Source organism: Dinoponera quadriceps, unplaced genomic scaffold (assembly GCF_001313825.1).
Source record: "Dinoponera quadriceps isolate SergipeBrazil2010 unplaced genomic scaffold, ASM131382v1 scaffold1249, whole genome shotgun sequence".
Lineage (NCBI taxonomy): Eukaryota > Metazoa > Arthropoda > Insecta > Hymenoptera > Formicidae > Dinoponera > Dinoponera quadriceps.
This window is the reverse complement of record NW_014555318.1, coordinates 47436-68887: the sequence shown is the minus strand read 5'-3', so window position 1 is coordinate 68887 and position 21452 is coordinate 47436. Positions and strand designations below refer to the sequence as shown.

The following is a 21452-nucleotide window of genomic DNA, read 5'->3' as shown; positions in this document are numbered from 1 at the left end:
CTGTTCAATTGTAGTTTTAAAGAGCTGCCATCTGAAATACCACATAACATTGCAGAATGATCAATATAATCTGAGAAAATAATAATGAGCATTATAATTCGACAAAGCGCTGTAACACTGCGTTCTTTTTGTATTTCAATTTCCAAAAATGTTACCGAAGACATAAAAATAATTTATTCGACTTTTGGTGAAGACGCAGTGAGTGAATATACAACTTGTAAAGAATGGTATCAGAAGTTTCGCGAAAGCTTGGCAAACTTGGCAAAAAAAACCCCAAAAAACGCTATTTTTAATATGGGCTGAGAAGCTTACCACACCCGGCTTATTCTTTAGACTTCGCTCTCTTCAGATTTTCTGAAACCTTTCGATCATTGCAATATCATTCAACTGGCTGATTTTAAAATAGTACAGGATGTTCGAAGATCTATCGATGATTTTATCAATTCAATGCTGTCAAATTTCTATCACGATGGAATTTCACAGCTATCCGATAAATGGTATAAGATCATCGGTAATAACGGAGATTATTTTGATAATCAAAATTGTACACCTTCCATTGATAAATAAATGATTTCTGATAACGGAAGTACCGATTTAATTTATACGCCTTGATATAGGTGTATGTGTGATACAACCAAATTAAAAGCCCAAAAACGACTAAACGTGACTCTCGAAATTGCCCTTGCATCAGAGAGACGTCACCTCGTAGAGAGTGAGATAGAAATAGCGTTCACTCACCAGAAGCGCGAGTACCAGTGTGCGTACTGTGTCGCCCGTGTCCGTCGAGATGTCGGTGGCGAATTGTACCAGGGTGCCCAGCAATCTCTTAAGCTTGCCGTGCCCCGCGAAGATGCTGCTGACGCATCTCGACGTGCCGTTCGCCAACGCAACCCCATCATTCTGCTCATCTGTTCTGCACGTGTTGGGCCCGGCATTAGCACCGGGTCCCTCTTCAAGCTCGGGTTTGAGCGGTTGCGAAGGCAACGGGCTGTCGTTGTCGGAGGAGCCAGACGCACCTTTGTACTCCGCCCGAGAGCCGTTCGTCTGCTTCTGCTGACCGGTCAAAGGCGCCGCGCCGATCCTTTGATGCTGCTGTGAGGTGGGCGAGTGCGCCTCAGGCTGGACCACGTCTTCCCGCGACTTCTCTCGTGATACGGACGACGCTGTAATAAAAATGAGTCCGCGCGTTCAAGCACCGCGTCTTGTGATATCGGCCACGACATCAAAACTCGGAGATAAAGTTATTCAATTCCTAGTTCGTAAAATAGATTTTACGTATTCAAAGATAAGATTCGAATGAAAGCCCGATACCCGCGACATTTGCTCTCTGAATGTCTCGGAGTGAAATCTCCGCTCGAAAAATGGAGTGACAGCCAAATAACTCGAGTTGGAGTTGAACTTTTCACTCTTATGGAGTGAATATTTTTATTACGTACCGCACTTAACCTAATCTCTAATAGCGTATGTTACAAGTAACAATATGATCGAGCTTTATTGTAATCGTCCTGTCAACTCCTCCATCTCTCTTTTAAATATTATAAATATTTAATAAGAAGCTTTACTGATTCGTATAATAATTATATATGTATAATATTTCTATCATAAAATATATGTGGGGGATCTTGTAAGGTGCTCAGGATTGTATACAGACAATATAAAATTGATTTATTAATCAGGGTGAGATGGCATAGTGCGAGATGCAGTAGACTCAAAATCCCGAAGTTCTGAGTTCGAACATAACCAGTAGCAAGTAAATTTCTCAAATACAATATACATGGAATCGATTAAATGATATATAATTGAGAAAATTTATGACAAAATTATTAACAATACTTTAACCAGTTAACTGTGACGATCTCTTTGCAAAGCGCCCACCAGTGTGTGTCGCGATAATCAAGCGAGTTAGCTCTCAGGAAGTTATAAATCCAACTCAAATTATTTATAATTTTCATTTGTTTGTTTCATTTCGTCTTGTCCTCTAAACATTTTACCCATATTAAAATTTACGAATATAATTTAGTTTTCGCCAGAATTACAATTTAAATATCAAATTGTAACAAAATTTTACGCATGACGGATATAGTCGTCAAACACACTTCTGGTTAAGAACGACGCAGTAAAAAAGATGTATTGAAGGATGTAAATTAGAAGAAATCACTCTTTCTGGAGAGTAAATTATTCACTCCAATCAAGTGAAATATTCACTCTAAATAAATTAAACATTCATTTAAAACAAACAAATGAAACATTTATTCCAATGAAATACTCCAAAACGTTCACTCTAAACGAGTGAAACACTCACTCCAAACGAGTGGAACATTCACTCCACAATTGGAATGGAACATTTACTCTTGTGAAGTGTCACTCCATTCCGAATGACAGTATTTTCACTATTGTTCGAAATAAATTCTCACTCGTTTGGAATGAAATTTCACTCCGAGAAATTTGGAGAGTGACGTCCCTGAGTGAATGAGTGAAGAGTGAATAAGTAATCGATCAAATTGACATAACAGAATTGATTAAGGAAGTCTCTCTCTCTCTCTCTCTCTCTTTCTATTTCGGATTTTAATCGAAGAGTTTCTACTCAAATCTCTCCTCCATTCGGAGATCCCGCGGAAATAAAATTTATTCGCCGACGTGAGAATTGTTATGCGATAGTAACCCCGTTGAGACCAGGCAGAAGGGCTTTTTCATTGCGCGAATTAAGTACTCCGCGGCTCTAACGGGCCATCCAATAAAGCCGCGAGAGTAGGAGGCTCTCGAGAGGCGGGCATTATTTACACTTGAAACCGAAAGAGACCCATTCAGCCCGAGGAAGAGAACGCGAACAGCGTGGCCGCAAACCATCCTTTGTGTCGTACATCCGGGAGCGTCAGCCACGAAGGCACGTGGAACGGGCAGCCGGATTCGTCCGTACACTCTTCCGCGTAAACCGACGCGTGTGTACACACGCACCTCGCGTGCGCGTACCTTTACGCACACGAGCAAACTCCGCGTGGGTGCAACGGATAACATGCAATTACGGAGCGTGTCATCCACCTTGTCTTGTTCCCATCCTGTACGCGCGGCGCGTTATCTCCTCTGGAACGCCTGCGGCATGCGTGGCGAAAACGACGGAGAGGGCTTGCCGATAACGAAATGTGCTACACACACCATCTCCGTCGCGCTGTGCGTAACCTTGATCGGCGAATGGTCTGGTGAGGAAAATCCCACGCCGGCGAGCTTCTTCGGCGAACGATCCCGTCGCGATCCACCGATCGGTTTCGTCGCGAAATTATTGCCAGTTCGTATGAATATTCGTGCATACTCAAGCGAAAAATCTCGCGATGGAGAAGGAATTTTAATCTTTACTTTGATCTTACGACTTTACCCACCTGTAAATTTATATTGTAAACAATTTTATATTAAATTTAACAAATTTCACGCGTCCCAAACGGTCCATTTAAATTTTTGCATTAATTTAACACAAGTGAATGTGTTTAAAAATGATACAAAGTGAATATGTTGAAAAATGATACAAATATCATGTCAAAAATTAACACAAAAAATGTAATATTTTGACAATATTTGTGGAATATGTTTATGGAAGCAAAATATAAAAAGTTAAATTGATATTTTTATAACGTCAAATATAATAAATGTTATTTTCCTAATGACAATAAAAATGTTATTTATCTTTGCATCGTATTGTTTTTAGAAATCTTAATCACGTACCATTTAATTGATTCAATACCGTACTTGAAAAATATGCTTACCATTGATAGAATTCGAACTTGGAAACTTGAGTCACCTACTTTACGTACTACACCACTTTTATTCTTTAGCTATATGAGCTCGTACATGTACTTTGTATTTTCAAAGTTTCAAGATGACGACTGTTATTAAGGATAATTATAACACAACTTGTCTATTAATTTTTATATATTTTAACATACAACGCATGTTATCAATAATATTCAGTAGAATTAACATCCATAATATATTAATCGACACTGAGAAATATAAAATATATTATTTTAACATCGACTCAACTCAAAACATCGAAATAACATAAACATAATACGGATATGTTTATTTTTCAAAACATAAACATAATATGTTAAATTAACACATGAATATGTTAAAAAAAATTTAACGCCAACATTTTAACAAGGACTGATTTTAACAAAAGTATAAAATATTTTTTACTATATACGTTTGATTTTGAGGATTAAACGGATCTTGACATATTTTAATTTCGTGTTAAATAAATACATTATAAAAGCGTACTTAAAAAAAAGTTTAAAAGATTATATAATTGAAAAATGTCACAAACAATATCTACAGTATTATCGCGTTTTACGAATGAAAATTGTTTCGAGACAGACTCGAATGAAGCGTTAATAAATGTCTACAAATTCATGTCACGTAATTCGCACGACTCCGGAAAATTCGCGGAGTTAAATATAACTTGCGCAGAATAAAAATTTTTGTTTCACAAACAGTCCACGCAAATTTTTGTGTTAACGAGGTGAATATGTTGAAAAGGTAAAATGTTAGCAAGGTGAATGTGTTAATTTAACATGTATTTATATACTTTTTAATATATTCCCTATGTTAAAGTAAGACAATAATTTCAGTTTTTAGCATAAAATTGTTTGCTACGTACTCGTTCTCACGAGTCACTCGTACTTTAGCCACTTTTCGTTTTTAACGTATCGCTTGATGATGTAATCGCGTCGCTGAAATCACAGTCATATCCGCGAAATGCCACCACCATAATTCGCACGTCGAGGAATTTCTGGCTTTACTGCCGGTACACCTGTACACGGCGCGCGCGTGGCTCGCTCATAATTGAAGAGCAGCCGCAGATCTGCCATAAACGTGGCTTAAAACGCACCCCGTGTAAGGCCGTAAGCGCTAACGTGAGATGCACAATTGATAAATCGACGCAACGATCGCGCTCTGTCGCCCATTAAGCGCCGGATTCGACATGTTCGTGTTTCGCACGAGTCTTTAGCATAGATCAAACGACCTCCTCGGTACTCGCTTATTACTTCAGCCGAAGATTGCACGTTTCCCAAGCGTCATTAAAATAATTGGCGCCTCCCCCCTGTGCTCTGAGATTAAGCAACGCGCAACGAGGTGCGCGAGGAATAATTGATGCAAAACTCGTACTTAACTTCGCACCTGTAATACAGCGTGGGGAAGCTGTCAGACAAGACAGTCAGTCCATCGACGGAACAAGCGCAGATGATCCCATTAAGCTAATGGAACTGATCGCTTAGCAGTACCGTGGGCGTATTTTTGCGCGAGTGCGTGTAAACGCATGGAGCATAGGGGTGTCGAAGGAAAGAGAAAGGGCGAGGAGGGAGAGGGGAGGAAGAAAGGAGGAAAAGAGAGAGAGAGAGAGGGAGAGAGACAAGCTGCACCGTGCAAGTAAGAGGAAGAGGCAACGGCGGCGGAGGAGGAGAAGGTCGACGCTACCGTGTCACTACCACCTGACGCCGGTAGCCAGTAGGTAATTACCTGTACCTGAACTCCCGACAAACTAAACTACCTCACGGCTTATGCGATATGACGGGAGCTGAGTACACACAAGCGCCTTCCACCGCGCGCGCTTGCATAAAGGCGAGGTTACGTAGGGCGCCGTCGTGATATCCCACGGAAAAATCTCCTCGATGGCCTCGGTAACTGCCGCCGCAAGCTGTCGGGTCGGGAGATTGCGAATAGCGATTGCGAAAATGGCGTTTGCACGCCTCTGCGGGAACGGCAGCGAGCGAGTCAAAAAATGGAAATGTCGGGAGCGGTCGTCATTCTGATACCGACTGCAAACGCGACACCTTTCAGCCACGCGAGTTTCCTTTAGGTACTTGGTCCGTTAGTCCGCACCCACAATAGGTGAAGTGATTCTTTAACCTTTCACTCTAAGCACTAAATTGTAAGGTGCACTTCCAGCACTACCAGACGTCGCAATTCTCAAGATTTAAGCGTTATTGCGATTTTTGGCAGCGTGGACAACGCCATTTGTCAGAAATTACGTTATATTTTGTTATTTAGAGTAAAAAGTTACTATTGTAGATTCTGACAATGCTGTTAGGAAGGTAATAGTTAATACAACACGAAGAAGCTCGACAAATCTATGCTAAATATTTATAAATATGATTTATGATATACAGCTTTGACACTTTATAGCAAGAGAATATCAATCAAACTTACATAATCGTTTTTCAGATTTTGACATATAATATTTTTGGCTGGGACTGCCCGTGTTAGGCATATGTTTGTGAATATATTATATGTCCTCTCCCCTTCCTTCGAACAAGCGCACACTAATGTACGCTACTAGAGAAAAATTGTGACGTTGAATTTATTCATATTTTTCTGTATGTTTCGCATTTTTTAGTATTAATTATAAATCTATAAGCATATCTACCTTTCTATCTTTGAAAGAATTTCTAGCGTAAAGGCACAAAAGGAAATATATTTTGTCGAATAAATAACGGAAATTGTTCATTTCAAAAGCCCGCGTAAAAGGTTGAAAACAAATTTTTTGCCGTAAGTTGGTACTAATGTACCTAGTTGTCACGTAGAGTTTTGGCGTCATCTGTCAACCAGTTTGTTTATAACTGTCGGTTTTGTTAGTCGACCTCAAGTATACTCTGCGATTTCTAAAATGGATAAAAATATCGAACAAAGAGTTTGCCTCAAATTTTGTATTGCCAACGAAATTTCTTGTACTGAGTCGTTGAAAATGTTGGAGAAGGCCTACAGTGAGTCAGCTTTATCGAAAATACGAGTGGTACAAAGCATTCACAGAAGGCCGAGAAGTAGTTGAAGATTTGCCTCGTTCCGGTCGACCTTCAACGTCTTTGACTGACGAAAACATCGACAAAATGAAGGAAATGGTGATGGAAATTGTCATTCAAGTTTAAGAGAGGTGGCTCAGGATCTGGACATGTTTCACGAATCCGTTCGCACCATTTTAGTTCATGTTTTGGGCATGAGATGTGTCACGGCACGACTTGTTCCGAAAGAGCCGTCTTATATATCGACCCTTGTACGCGAATTTTTGACTAAAAACTCAACGAATGTCATCGACCAAGCACTGTATTCGCTAGATATGGCCCCGTGTGACTTTTTTCTGTTCCCCAAACTCAAATTACCACTTCGTGGAAGACGTTTTGAGTCCATTGAAGCCATAAAACAAAATCCGCAGAAGGAGCTGCAGGCCATACCGGAAAGTGCTGATAAGTAATGTTTCGACGACTGGATTATTCGTTGGCATAAATGTATCGCATCAAATGGGGCCTATTTTGAAGGCGAAAATAAATTTGGGTTATTAAACCAATATTTTGTGTTTTATTGGACAATTCTCAGTATTTATTTGACAGAATGTATAGCGCGTACAATATTGTCAAATGTTTATAGTTTAACAGTCATATACTTCAACCGTTGAGAGAAATTGCATATTTTTTATATCAATTTCTGAAAAACTAGATGGTCAATAATCTTGTAATGTTTTCATAATATTTCAATTTCTCTTATCTTCTTCTTGTTTTTTGTTAAAACCGTAAGAGTAGTAGTTTGGTTGTTAGAATTAAAAATATGATATCGAAAGCCATTTCCAAATTTATGATGTAACTGGTGTTAACTCTGATTTCAATTATCTCAGCTTCGGTATAGCCAATATTTTCCTAATTTTACATGTGTATAAATCGTATTTCGATTAATATGCCGTTAAAGCTCGCAAAGATTCCTAAGAAAATTAATTTACGAGCCAATTACCTTAGGCAGCGTCCCTCGATCGTGTTTGCGAAACATTTGGCGCACAAAAGTGCACAACGTACATTAATAAAAGAACCGACAAGAGAGTCGGTTCTTCCATTAACAATTTGTCGCGAGCGATTCTTTTATTGTTACCTCTGGCGAATTAATTGGCCAGTTGATGAGCGGACAGGTGAGACAGATCGCTTAATTGCGATCTGCGAATTTAGCGCTGTAACATTTATAACAATAATATTATTCGATTGTAATACCTGATAAATATGTGATAAATTTTCGTCGTTCCCTCCGCTGATGTTTATTCGCTATCGATTTATTAACGTCGACGTCGTTTACCTGCGTGACACTCGGAAGTCAAAGTAAAATACCGGACGCGGAATTAATTAATTGCGCCATCACATGAGCGTTTCCTTTTAATACACACGCGGCGAGCGCGCGAGTTTTGCCGAATTTATCGGGATAATTCGTCCGTCTCGATTCAAAGCGGTTAAGTATAGCCGAGCGAGCTGATAGGGCGCTTGTGTCCCTCTAATGACGATGACTTTACGATACGAAATCGCGGCGATGCATCTCCTCGGTACAATGATGGCGCACATGCGGGTGCAGGCATCCAGGATCCATTCATTTTCGAATCGTGATGTCTCAATGCGCCGGTGATTAAGTGGGCAACGATAAAACGAAGATTAATTATTCCCGGGACGAATGTGCGACTCGTCGTCCACCGGTCATCCCTCTCTCCCTTCCCTCCCCCCCTCATCCCTCATTCTTTCTCTCTCTTTTGTTCGGCCTCTTTTCGGCTCGAGAGTTCCGCGCGTAACGACACGACGCGAACGAGAGCGAAGTGTCGATTATATATTCCAAATAAAATTACAATTACAATTATGCACAGTGTAATGACATGCAAATAATGCACGGACGGCGTAATTATGTAAAACGGATTATAACGAAGTAATTAACGAACATGATTATTGTCGTACAATATCGTTGAATTATTATTCCGTTATTGCGGCGGCGGAATAATTACAACATCAATTATCGCGTCTCTCCGGTGTGCTATCGCATGATGACGGCGGCTAACGAGATTCGGCGGACGTCGAAAAAAGCGTTCGCCGCCTTGAGAATATCGGAGCGATCAGGTGCGCATCGAACACACCGTGTTTCGACACGGATCTCACGGTTACAGGCGCGTTACGGGTGCTACACCGTTCGCGTGGGTGTGAGTAGGCAATGTTAAAGACCAGGCGTGCGAGAGAGCGTGTGAGCGACGCGCGCGAATGTTTAATCACCGTCGCGTTGTGATTGCGCGCGACTGTCACTCAGCGAGTTTCTTGCGACGAGTGCAATCTTGCCGGCTGGGCCGATGCAACGCGCTCGTACGTCTTTCCCCGATATCGCGCGACGACGTGTGCGTGGGTGCGCGTGTGTACGCGTTCGTATGTGCAAGAATCCTGCAGAAGGTACGTAGCTTGGTGATGGTAATGGTACCGCCGGTGCTGCTGCTGCTGCCGCTGCTGTTGCTGATGTTGCTATCCCTTCGGCCAGCTGTTACTTCCTGCAGCGGTTCTCCATCTTTCTCACCCGCCGCGCACTTCTGCACCGTCGCCGAAGGCTTATCAGGAGATACGCGCGGGCGCTTGCTCTTTTGCCGATTTCGTTTGATCGTGACGAGCATCCTCGTCCGATATTGCCGGACTCGCATATTGCACGCCGTTCTTTATCACAATAATAGCGGCCGAGTAGGATTAGAGATAAGAGCCGACGACTGGACGGAGATATATAGTGATACGATATAGCGACAGGTGCGGTTAGGGGGAAAATATTTGCTATACCGAATCGCGCGATTTATTCGCTTCTCGCGGCGGCCGCGTATAAACAGGACGCGGATCCGGCGTGTGACATATTTATTCGTTCGCGAAATAAACGCGATGTACACGCACATGTATGACGCTTTCCAGACGCGACTGCCTTCGCGAACCTTTTTCGTAAGGTGAATGTCCCAATTTGTGACAATCGCAACTATTTTACTTAAGATCTTCATATTTATCTTAAGTACATTTCCACATTTATCTTAAAAAATGTATTTTTACATTAAATTTCATTTATTATCTGTTATAACAAGTGTCAAATAAAATTGAAAGCTATAGTAAATACTATAATAAGTAACCATGCCGCGCACGCGCAAACGGTTACAATTCGAGCAGTTACTTATTGACATCTTACAAGTTGATTGTTAAGATAAGGAATTTATTTTCTTTTGTAATTATTCTTTAGCCTCAAGCGATTGAAATCGTCAAAGTCGAGGAAAGATTAAGAATATTTATAAATTGAGGCAAAATGAAGATTATATGTCAATAAATAGTTCGGTCACTCTTTTGAGGAGATATTATACATTAATTTAAATCTTATCATGAATTAAAAAAAAATACAATAAATCAGAACCATAAATGTTCGAATTTTCGAGCAAAATAAATTCTATGTACTTAACACGTATATTATTAATTTGCCGATTTATTTTCATAATAAAATTACTTTGTCACTAATTGGGATATTTATCTTACTCCTAAATAAAAACACAGAAAAAAAGGTGTCGCAACCTTTCTGTCAACTACTGTACACACACACGTAAGCCCCGGTCCACAATCTTGCTTCAAAACGTACGCAATAAGTAAACTGACGAATCATGGTCGATTATTCTTCTAACACACGACTGTGATTGGTTAAATTGTTTACAGCTTACGTTTTAAAGCAGGATTGTGGACCAAGACTAAAAGAGATGTGCAAGTCATCCGGGAAATTTCGGATAATCGCGCGCCATTTTTCCGCGGAACCGGCCGTTTGTCTTCGTGACAGTGGAAAATCAAAGTTTACCCATGTGGGCTGCGGACCATATGTGCGCGCACACGTGCGCAACTCGAAGCACAGCCGGGGCGAATCGTGTCTAAACCCTCGCGGCGCTCCGACGCTCGCGGGCGTTCTTTGAGTTCCGTGTTCAAAGATATCCATTATCTCCGACGTAGTCCGCATATTCGGACGATATATAATTTTACCCCGTGTCAGGAAGTTGCGGAACTGTTCTCAAGATGTCACCGACGCGACATGTCGGGTTCGCCGGAAGAAGTTTCGTACTGCGACTCGCGCGTTTACATTCGCGCTTTATTTTGGCAAATGCGACTATAGACATAAAAATATATAGTCAACACATTAGCTCCCCGGTAGACTCGGAGCAAGGGGGTACTTATAATTCGGCTTTCTGTGACATAGCTAAGTGGATCCATGAGTGGAATTGATTTGATGAGTGAATCATGAAAAGCTGAAAGTTGAAAAGAATGTATATTATTCATAGTTCTTGTTATTATTGCGATTTTTACAGCCGGTTACAATGCAGAAACTCATTATTTTTCTCTTGACAACTCAGTAACCCAACAATAACAGTAACGAGCTGAACGTAGCCGAAACCGACGGAAGTCGGAAGAAATAAAGACTGTATCACCCGATTCTTCCCCCATCAATCTTACACTCCCTTCGTTTAAAGTAACACCTTACGCTCCGTCTATATATTCTTATGCCTATGAATGCGACTGTCCTATTTTCAGTTTTATATAATCATAAGATGTGTCGCGATGACGCGCGCAGGCGCGCGTGTTCAACGTTATCGCGCTCTGAGAATCGAACAGCCGCATTTAGCGCTAAATGTGAATGATGAAAATGGATTTTTGCGCGGTGCCCTTAACACGCCGACTTCTCTCGTGCCGCAAATTGCTTCTTACCGAGGCTCTTCATTTCTCCGCGGCACGCATCACGACCAAACATCCCGCTACCATGAAGAAGTTCGCCGTGAACTATTACGTCAATCAACCGTTACTTCCCCGAGCTACTCTTTCGGTTCACTGTTGCTGACGTAAATATTCGCGCAATTAACCGGTTACGCTTCGCATCTCCGATCCTTATCATTCTTCACCACCTGATCTTTCGATACCTATAGAGGAAAGATACCAAAACCGACATATCATTTCATTTTTGGACTCTGGCCTTGTTGAAAATGCCACATTAAAATTTATACGCATGGATATAAACCAGCAACACCTCTCTACTAAAACATGTGGTAGCCTTATGAAAATTATTACATATTTTTTTGCAAATGACCATTTTTCAAGATTTTGAAGGATTGACGCTTCTAGAAAGTACGCCCTAAAATTAGTATATCTTTGATACTTATAGAAAATTATGAAAAAATCAAAAGCACTGAAATTACACTATTTTGTGTATTTATTACATATCTTTCCCAGTAAACACCAACTATTAGTAGCGTAACATAAATATTATAATTTCCCATTCAACAATCTAACTGTTACATAACACACGTTGTATTACATTTCCATTATTGAGTGAGAAATGATAACATTGATGTTATGTTACTGTTAGTTGGTGTTTATTGGATTACATGTTATCTTCCATTTTACATAATTTAAAAAATGTTTTAAATTTTATACGATGTATATTGCTCCTTTATTATGTGGAAAGAGATTCTCTGACCGGCCATCTTAACACGTTCTATGCCACTTGTATCGTTCTGAGTATACGTTGAATTCAAAATCTCACGCTGATATTTTTATCGTTAAGAGACAAAGTATAGTAAAGTCATTTATCTTATCACCTATTCGTACTCTATTATCTATCATGTTCATTTATCAAGTTCCGTATTATGTATCGTTTCCGGCGACATGATTTGATAATGCGGTGTGAATTGGAAATCGTGTAAAAATGGTCCGGAACGTGTTAAACAAATAAAAAAACAGGAGAAAATCGGTCACCAGTAACGTCAACTGTATTCCTCGAAATGATATTTCACAATAAGTTGAAAGTTCACGTATGTCTGTTGAGAGACCAGTTAAGAGAAACTTAATACTACTAGGGTCTGAGAAGAAAATCTTGCACCACAGTCCAAGGTGTTTTTTGTTAGAATATGTCATCAATTGACACGGGTCTTTTTAGGATATATTTATAACATAAAAATATAATCATCTCTAGACCAAGAATATCCTACCATCTATTTTATTGTTTTTCAGCTCAACAATACTGTTCATTTCCAAATTTATTGCAATACGTTATCAAAAACTGATAAAGAACACATCTGCAGCGGTGGACTCAGATACAAGAATCGGGACGTCGCATACATGCGGCGGTGGTTGCAAACGTGTTAAGTATGTCGGTTCGCAGAACAATACCCTAAATTTTTTTCTAAAGTTCAGTGACAAAGGATAGAGATCTGGCACAGGATCCAAAGTAATTCAAAAAGTTAGAAACTTACGTTATAAAATAGCATTATCAAATAAATTCTTTACCGCTGATTTGTTACTTTAATTTTTACAGGAAGAAAGCTCGATAAAACTTCGGTACAACCAAAATCAAACGACGCTAATAATTCAACTAAATACGTTTGCAAACAAAATCTGTCACCACAGCGCCCCAACTATTGTACACATACGAAATTCGCGTTCTGCCCGACAATATTTTCAATCTTTTTTTACAGCCGAGAAACAAATATGTTAGTTTACCATAACCCATTTTGCCGCCTCTATTATACAACAGAACTCAAAATTCTCAGCGGGTTTATCTCACGATTGGTTTCGCCAAATTCCCGTCCTAATTCCGCTTTCGCGATCCTCGGTATCTCGTGTCCGTACAATGGTATCCTTTATCTACTGACCCGCGGAAATGCGAAATTCTGATAGCGCCGCTATGATGCCGTCATTAACGTTGACTCAACGCTGAAATGTTAATTCGAAGTGAGCTTATTCGCGCGGCGCATTTTTCGGAGGAAACGAAAATACAGCCGGAGACTCAACCAATAATCCTTCATCGGCGATGGACAAATGCGCCGTGCGTCGCTAATTGCAGCTGCTGAGCGCGAGCACACCGGTGTCACAAACCGGGTTTACGCACCCGAACCATACGCAAGGTTTCACACGGAGCAAGGTGGTCTTCGTGGGCGACGTTCGACGGGGCACGAAGAGAGAGAGAGATCGATAAAGCGCACGTGCTCCGCGCGGCTGAGAGTCCCTGGCTGGAAGTAAGTACGGTGGGACTCAGCTGTCGCCTCCTAATTGCCGGGACAATGCAACAGATGGCTTTGATCGCAATCCCTACCCGGTCTTCCCACTCTCGAATTCTCCTCCGCTCTCTGTCTCTCTCTCTCTCTATCTCTCTTCTCTACTCTCTCGATCTCGCATACTCTCTCTCCACACTGGGGGCTCCTCTCTCTGTTCCCCGCTGCTCCCGCCGTTTTTCTCGCATCCTTCCTCACGCGGTCTTCCTCCTCCGCCGATTCGCTCCAACATCTCGCGACTCCATGTGTTCGATTTCATCTCGCAGACAAGCGTGCCACTTAAGGGCCGAGTAACGTCAAGATCTCATCCTGGTCACTATTCCAGCCTGATCGGTTGCACACTTGAATGCTAGCGCGTCGTAATGCTCGATGTCTTCTTTTTTTAACACGGTAAAGCACGGGAAGGATATATACCATGTTATAAGGCTCTTCTCTTTTCGAAAACTATATCAGGGATAACGGAGAACTTATTGATTCTCCGAATTTGTCTTTATGATACGGAATTACCTTCGTGAAGAACAATTAATCGCGATTTAATTGACCTTTGGTTTCTTTCTGAACATACAGAGAAAGAGAGAGAGAGAGAGAGAATTTCGGTTGAGCGCAGCGATTGATTTTAACCACCGTTTATAGAAACCAGCCATGGGAAATCCATGAACGCCGATTAACTCAAACTAATGTTTATGGAAACGATCGCGACGGGGCCGGGGAAAGGGAGGCAGCGTGGTTAATTAACGCCGCCGGCGGTGGAAGGGTTAAAAGCGCCGCCTAAAAAAATATCAACATGTTCGCAACGTAACTGGCTGGATATCGTGCGCCTGTAAAGGGTTAACTGGCTCGTTCCGCCGGCACGTTTACCCCAAGTTACGTCGTGAGCGTACGGACCGATAGCGGTACACTTAACGTATTCCGCCGTCATCGTCTAGTACAAAGAGTCCTCCTCCAATTTTATGAAACTCCGTCGGCTGAGGAGAGAAGGACGGACACACACGTACGTACGTACGTCGAGGACGAGCTCCAGGTCGTAAGCCGTAAGCACCCGTAGGAACGCGGTGTGCGGGTGACTATCGCGAAACACCTCGAACGGCAGCGTCGGGGATACCTCGGCGGTGCGCCGGATATGATATCAGCCCCGAGCAGAATCCCAGTGGAAGTGTTGGACGTGCCTTATCGCGTCTGGACCAGGCAGTCAGGCGGCGCACGAACCTAACCGACACACACCGGGCCAGCCAACCAAGTTGACTGACTGCTCGCAGGAGTTTCGCCATCATCCCCCGCGGAGCATCCTCTCGTCTTCCCTGTCTCTCTCCCTCTGTCTCTATTTATCTCTCTTCCTCCTTCCCTCGCTCCCTCTCTCTCTTTCCCTGCCCCCCCCCTTCCTCACCCTTTCTCTCATATCGCTCGCTCACGTGCGAGCGTACACACGTATGCATGCGCTTATGCACCCACGCACGCATGCTGGAGACCACAAAGAACGTACACGAAGTATGCTAAAATCATCAGCGAGCGTTCGTGAAATATTAACCGCCGATCAGCCGCACAGATTCTTCGATTAGCGCAGAATCGATTTTTCTCCTAGGAAACGATAATACCCTTCTATCACTCAGGAAGAGAATTAGCCACAGAAGCTAAAATCTAGCTGTGGCAGCTAAAATGTGTCTTTGAAATAGAGACAAGCTAATGTCATCGCCCTACCGCCGCTAATTGAACTTAGGCGCTGCAGTGAAAAATATTAGATAGACGTACAATAGTGCTAAAAACATATTCGCATTCCGGAACTAGAAATTTATTATATTTCTTTTAGCAGAAGTTGCCATTAAGGTGTCAGTTTATATTGATTTTACTTGAAATATAATCATTTACGACACACGTTTAAGTACCGACGGATCCGAACCCAAAGACCCCCAAGGTTGTGAGTCAATCACCTTAGGTACTGTGCCATTTTGTCAATTGATATAAGCGTGTTTCGTATTGCCTATACATATAACCAGAAAAAGAGAACGCAACTAACCAACCTTAGTTAGCTCATGATAAGAATTTCAGCTAATAAATAAAGGGGAGACCATTAAAAACCAAAGCACGTGGATATAGTGTCAATAGCAAAAAATATTTTGTTTATGTTATATCTAATATTTATTCAAAAAGGCAATGTTAAAATCATATAGTCTATAAATATGAAGTCTTCTTGTACAAATAAATGTTAGATATAACATAAATAAATTTTTTTTCGTTAATGGCAGTAAAAGATTCATGTTCTAGCTCTTAATGGTCCTTCTTTTATTAATTTGATATCGAAGAGCCTTATAATTTTCATTTTTTCGACTAATAAAGTTGCGCCTCGCAGTAAATATGTTTTACCTCCAACAGCAAACTTTTGGCAAAGTTCAAACTAGCTAATGAGATTTAACCACTATTACACAGAAAGAAAATAGTCTTAAATCAATGACAGATATTCTTATATATAAACAATAGTATTATAATATTCTTAGAAGATCTTGAATTAAATGCAAGTAATATTTGCATCAATGCAAATTCAATCAAATCAAGACTAAAAATTTTCTGAAAAGATTATAATATTCTTTCTTGTACATGAAAATATCTATAATTGATTTAAGACTAATTTTTTTTCCATATATTAAGTGATTTCCGAGTGTACGTCATACGTTGGGTCGACAATGAAGCATCTGTCTGTATTTGACGAGACGTCCTCAAATGTACCGATCGACGAGAGACACCATTTCGATCGCCGGCATCTCGTCTATGACGGAGTCTATGCAACGTTGCGTAGTTAACAAAAACTGATCGATCCCGGCGGGCGAATTTAGCGGGGACGAACGGAAAGAGAGGGAGAAAGAGAGAGAGAGAGAGAGAGAGAGAAAGTTCACGTTCGGACGCGTTGACGGGGCTTTGATGTGCCAGAAGGGGCTTTTTTCCTGAGCCCCGGTTTCCAAGTTAGCTGCGGGCTCCCGCCCGTCTAGATAACCGGCTCGGGCTGAATGTACGATTCGAGCGAGAGAGCGCGCGCGGCCTGAATATACGGGTACCGGCATGCAATATTCCGAACTAATGTACGACCCACAGCGTGGGCCGGCCCGATGCTCTCGCGCGGACATCGGCGAGGTCGTTCTTTTTAATTTTCATTTTCATTTTCGAGGGATCGGGGTCAACTTCCGGGGCCGTTGGTCGTCTATAAAGGTATCTGTGAAACGGCCCGACCAAGGCCTATCTTGCGCGACTCTCGTTGGCGAGTACGAGAACAACCGAAGAACGTTATTCGATACACAGAAAAAATAATTAGCTCCTACATTTCAAAACTAACTCCCACTGCTAAAAACCAGCTCGCATAGATAAAAATTAGCTGTTCATATAATGTAATCGAAATTTAGTTAATTCAGCTAATTCTTCTTGTCCCTGTGCTTAATTTTTAGCTCCCCCGTTAAAAACTAGGTCTAGTAACAAAATTTCAGTTGTATTATATGGACAGCTAATTCCGTTTTACCATGTAGTTAATGTAAATTCATGTTGAATTTATAGGATCTTTCTCAGTTCGTCGTAAACAGGACATTTGCGAGATCGTTCGATCGTTTCTCATGAAAGTCTGCCTAAGTCTCCACCGCTCGCGTTGATTTTCATCGGAAACTTATTAATTGTTGCCGATTTAAGATCGATTATTATGTACACGGCGCAATTTCGGTCGAGGCAAGTGACAGATAGCAAGCGATCGATAAAACGAGTGACAGGTTGATACCGAGAGTTGTTGCGTCAAGCACCGAAATCCGTGTTAAGTAGAGAAAAAGTAATGTACCACGCCGCGCCAGTCTAAAATTAGATGAACCGAACGTACTGCACCTGTGCGCTGTGCCATCGACACGCCACCCGAGAGCGAGAAACGTCGCTATCCGAATTAACAGAATAGTGAATTCGCACGAGCCGAACGATTCGGCTGGGTATCGAGCGATTTGTTATTTTTCCCCCTTTTTTTCATGGCGCGTGATAGATCAGTCAAATAGGCCAGAGTGGCCACGTTGTTAATTTTTAACGACACGTGTCACCCCGTTGACGGGTTATTACAACATATTGCCGACTGGGATGGAAGTGAAGCGGTTATTAACAACTCTGATGAATGTCATATATTCCGCAACGAGATACTTCGAATTGTTGGCAATTGAATTATAATTAAACATGAAGTAAAATAATAATGCGCGATCGAGCGTTCGCGTCGACATATTCAGCGGCGATTGAAATTTCGTGTATTTCCATTTCGACCTTATCTCTGTGCTCTTTAGCGCGACAGGAAAGAGATTTTCCGCGATAAAACTGTGACGAACTGTGACCGCGATTCCGAATCGACGTAGCTCGCAAACAACACGTCAACTTAATTTCACGACGGTACATGGAGAGTCTGCCAATATCGTCACTTACATTTTGCAGAACGTGGCATTACAACTGGGCTAGGCCACCAAGAGAAATCAATACATCGATACAAATTGATATTTACACGTTGGCAAACAGACCAGCCCGACCGATCGATTGTATTCCGAGAACGTGAAAATATTCCCTCGCGAAGGAACGCGAGATATTACTAGAGAAAACTCTAATGATAAGAATAGAAATAATATGCTATAAAGAGAACTATAATATGCTTTAATATTTTACTTATTGGCGCCGCCTCTACACTCAGTTCCAATACGAGTGAACACTTTTCTCGATACTGTTTCGAATACAGCCGATGCCTAATAAAGGATCTTAATTTCTGGGAATTGCTCAAAAACAAGTTCTATTGAACATTGCACGAAAAGGAAAGATTAGCTTCAGTAGCTAAATTAGTTATAATATTATATATGGATATCTAAAACTTTAGTAGCGTAAGCAATTTTAATTGCTGCTAGAGTTTTATATAAGTATCTATATGATACAACTATAATTTAACTTCTGCAACTATCCTTTTTTTGTGTGGTCATATACCAAAGTACATCGAGGAAAAAGTATTCAAACCATATTAGAACCAAGTATACCAAAAATGTACCAAAAATGTTCAAACCTATTAATCCGTAAATGGACGCGTGGGAGTCAAATTGGGCCAGATGTGTGAATAAACGAATGTTCCTCCGTTTCGTTTTTGTTTGCAACATTGGCGCTTTCAGTAACTTGCCTCCACTACTTATTCTTAGATTTTGCGAAGGAGCGTCAATAATACTCGAGAGCTATAAACAGCACTTGTTTTATTCCTTAGATTGCTTTGACCCCGAAGCGAGCACGCACGTAACCTTCTGTGGTTTAATTCAGCGTATTAACATTTTATTTGTGCCGTGTGAGTTTTACCAAATAACCTTTAGTTAACGTAAATAATAAATATTACAGTTTTGCTTAAAGTTAAAAACTGTAATCTCTTAGACATTTTCATATATTTTATTTACCAAAATAAGAAAAGTGATAAAGAATAAAAATAATAATAAAAATGTTGAAACTTTTGCTGAAATTTTTGCAACTGTATCTGCTGTAAAAAATTAATGCGTACGAATACACATTAATGCGTACAAGCATGTATTTATAACAAACTGATATGATAACATTAATTTCAGAACTATTATTAATTTTGAACAATCATATTATTTAAATGATACTCATATATTCTGTATGTTTACACAGTAAAAAATCTTTCGTCTAAATATTAAAATTTTCTTATATTACCGACTTTTGACTGAAATTTTAATATCAAATTAACACACAGCTTACGTGTTATTATTTCCATGATGTTTTAATGTGTTAAATTTATGTCAATTTAATAATTTGACATTTTTATGTGTCATTTAAAAATGAAACATTACTTTGAGTTATTTTAATATAATTATTTTAGGAGACGAATATTTTTTAAAGTTATTTCAACATTAACATAAGTTAAAATAAATCTTCAATATATATATAAATGTAAAACAAAATGTGTTTGTGTCAAATAATTAACATTTTCAGTGTGTTGAGAAATAGCATATAATGAATATATTATTTCAACACAAAGTTTAAAGTGGACTTCCCAGGACATACGAAAAATGTTAAAATTGACGATTTATTTTTTACTATATATATTTTAGACTGAAATGTAATAATTAAAATTTATTTGATCATTTAAAGTTCCTGTATTGATTGCATAACTCGCAAGCTATGAATTTATTGAGTTGATGCAAAAGTTCATTCCGTTCTTTAACCCTTAAATGCATAGTGTTGCAAATTTGCAATATATTTATTTTTCCACATGTAAAATCCTCAGGAATAATTCATAACGCTTCATAGTTGCATATTTGCAACAATCTGCTTTAAGTATACAGTTCAAAGTTATGCTACAAAATGTCTTTTGTGCATAATGTTACATATTTGCGAGTACGAAAATTTTGAAAATATAGAGAATTTTTTTTACTTAGATTTTTTTAAATATTCTTCTCATTTTCTGGGACTACCTATGAACCTAAAAAAAAAATAATTTAGTATTAAAAAAAAATTCATGCATTTAAGGATTAATCAAAATATACATTTATTTATTTTAAAATACAATCAATCAATTAAATATGCATCGTTTTTTTCGATGACCTATCATTTTTCCGCATGATCCCGCACCCATAGAAATTCTAGAATTTCCAAGTGAAGAATTGATTAAAAAGACGGATCAAACTTTTGCATCAACCCACTACTAACCAAATATATTATACCAAGAAACATGTTAAAAAATATGGATTTTTAATTAAAAAAAATTATTATTTCATGTTTGAAGTACACATGTGTGTTTTGTCTCAGTTTATAATTATTTACAAATAAATTTGACAAATTCTGCGTACGCATAAAGTACAAATAAATTAAAATATAAGTCAAATTGACTCCCACGCAAGAGCGCTCACGTATCCACTTACGAATTAAGAGGCTTCCGGATGATAAAATGTTAAGTGACGTTAAATATCAAACGAACATCGGAAGAAACGCGTTCTTACATGTGCGTCCTTATGACGGATCGATATCTTTTTCTGAGGGGTGCGTAAGAACCACCTGTACGGCTGACTCACCGTTGGACTTCTTTGCGCGTCGCGCTGATCAATATTTTTTCTCCTCTCTGTCCAAGCGCAGGAGAGGTACTCACCCTTGTTCTTGGCCTTGAGATCGAGGTCGACCGGAAAGGGGTCGCCGGTGTTACCGGCGCCGGAGACGGTCGTCGGCGGCGGATGGCAGATAATGTTGGAGGGCTGTAGAGTGGGGGCGGCGGCCACGACGGTGGCCACCGTAGTGGTCGTCGACGAGTTCGCGCCCACGCTAGAGACGCCGTTGCTGTTAGTGACTGTGGTGGTGATCGCCGTCGCGGCGGAGACGGTAAGCGTCGTGACGGTCGCGGTGGTGGCCGCCGACGTCGACAACGGCGAGGTCTGCTGGTAGCCGCAGCATTCCTTCGTCTCTTCCTTAACCTTGACCTTGTGGAGGACCGTCGTCGTCGCCGCTCCGCCCTCCACTTTCATACTCGCGAACCGCGTGCTCACCTGCGAACGACGGCATAAATTAAACTCATTCTGACTTCACTTTACGGAAACCAGCAATAGTTAACCGA

The 21452-nt window shown here is 40.5% G+C and overlaps 1 protein-coding gene across 1 annotated transcript in view; it reads right to left on the bottom strand.

The window, feature by feature from the left end:
* LOC106743789 (protein CBFA2T1) overlaps positions 1-21452 on the bottom strand; it is a 55454-nt gene that overhangs the window by 15205 nt on the left and 18797 nt on the right. Inside the window, exons 2-3 of the mRNA XM_014617982.1 lie at positions 20994-21384; positions 739-1163 (exon numbers count right to left, since the gene is read on the bottom strand). Coding sequence (XP_014473468.1) covers positions 739-1163; positions 20994-21363 — 795 coding nt within the window. The 5' untranslated portion in view covers positions 21364-21384. The remainder of the gene's footprint in view (positions 1-738; positions 1164-20993; positions 21385-21452) is intronic.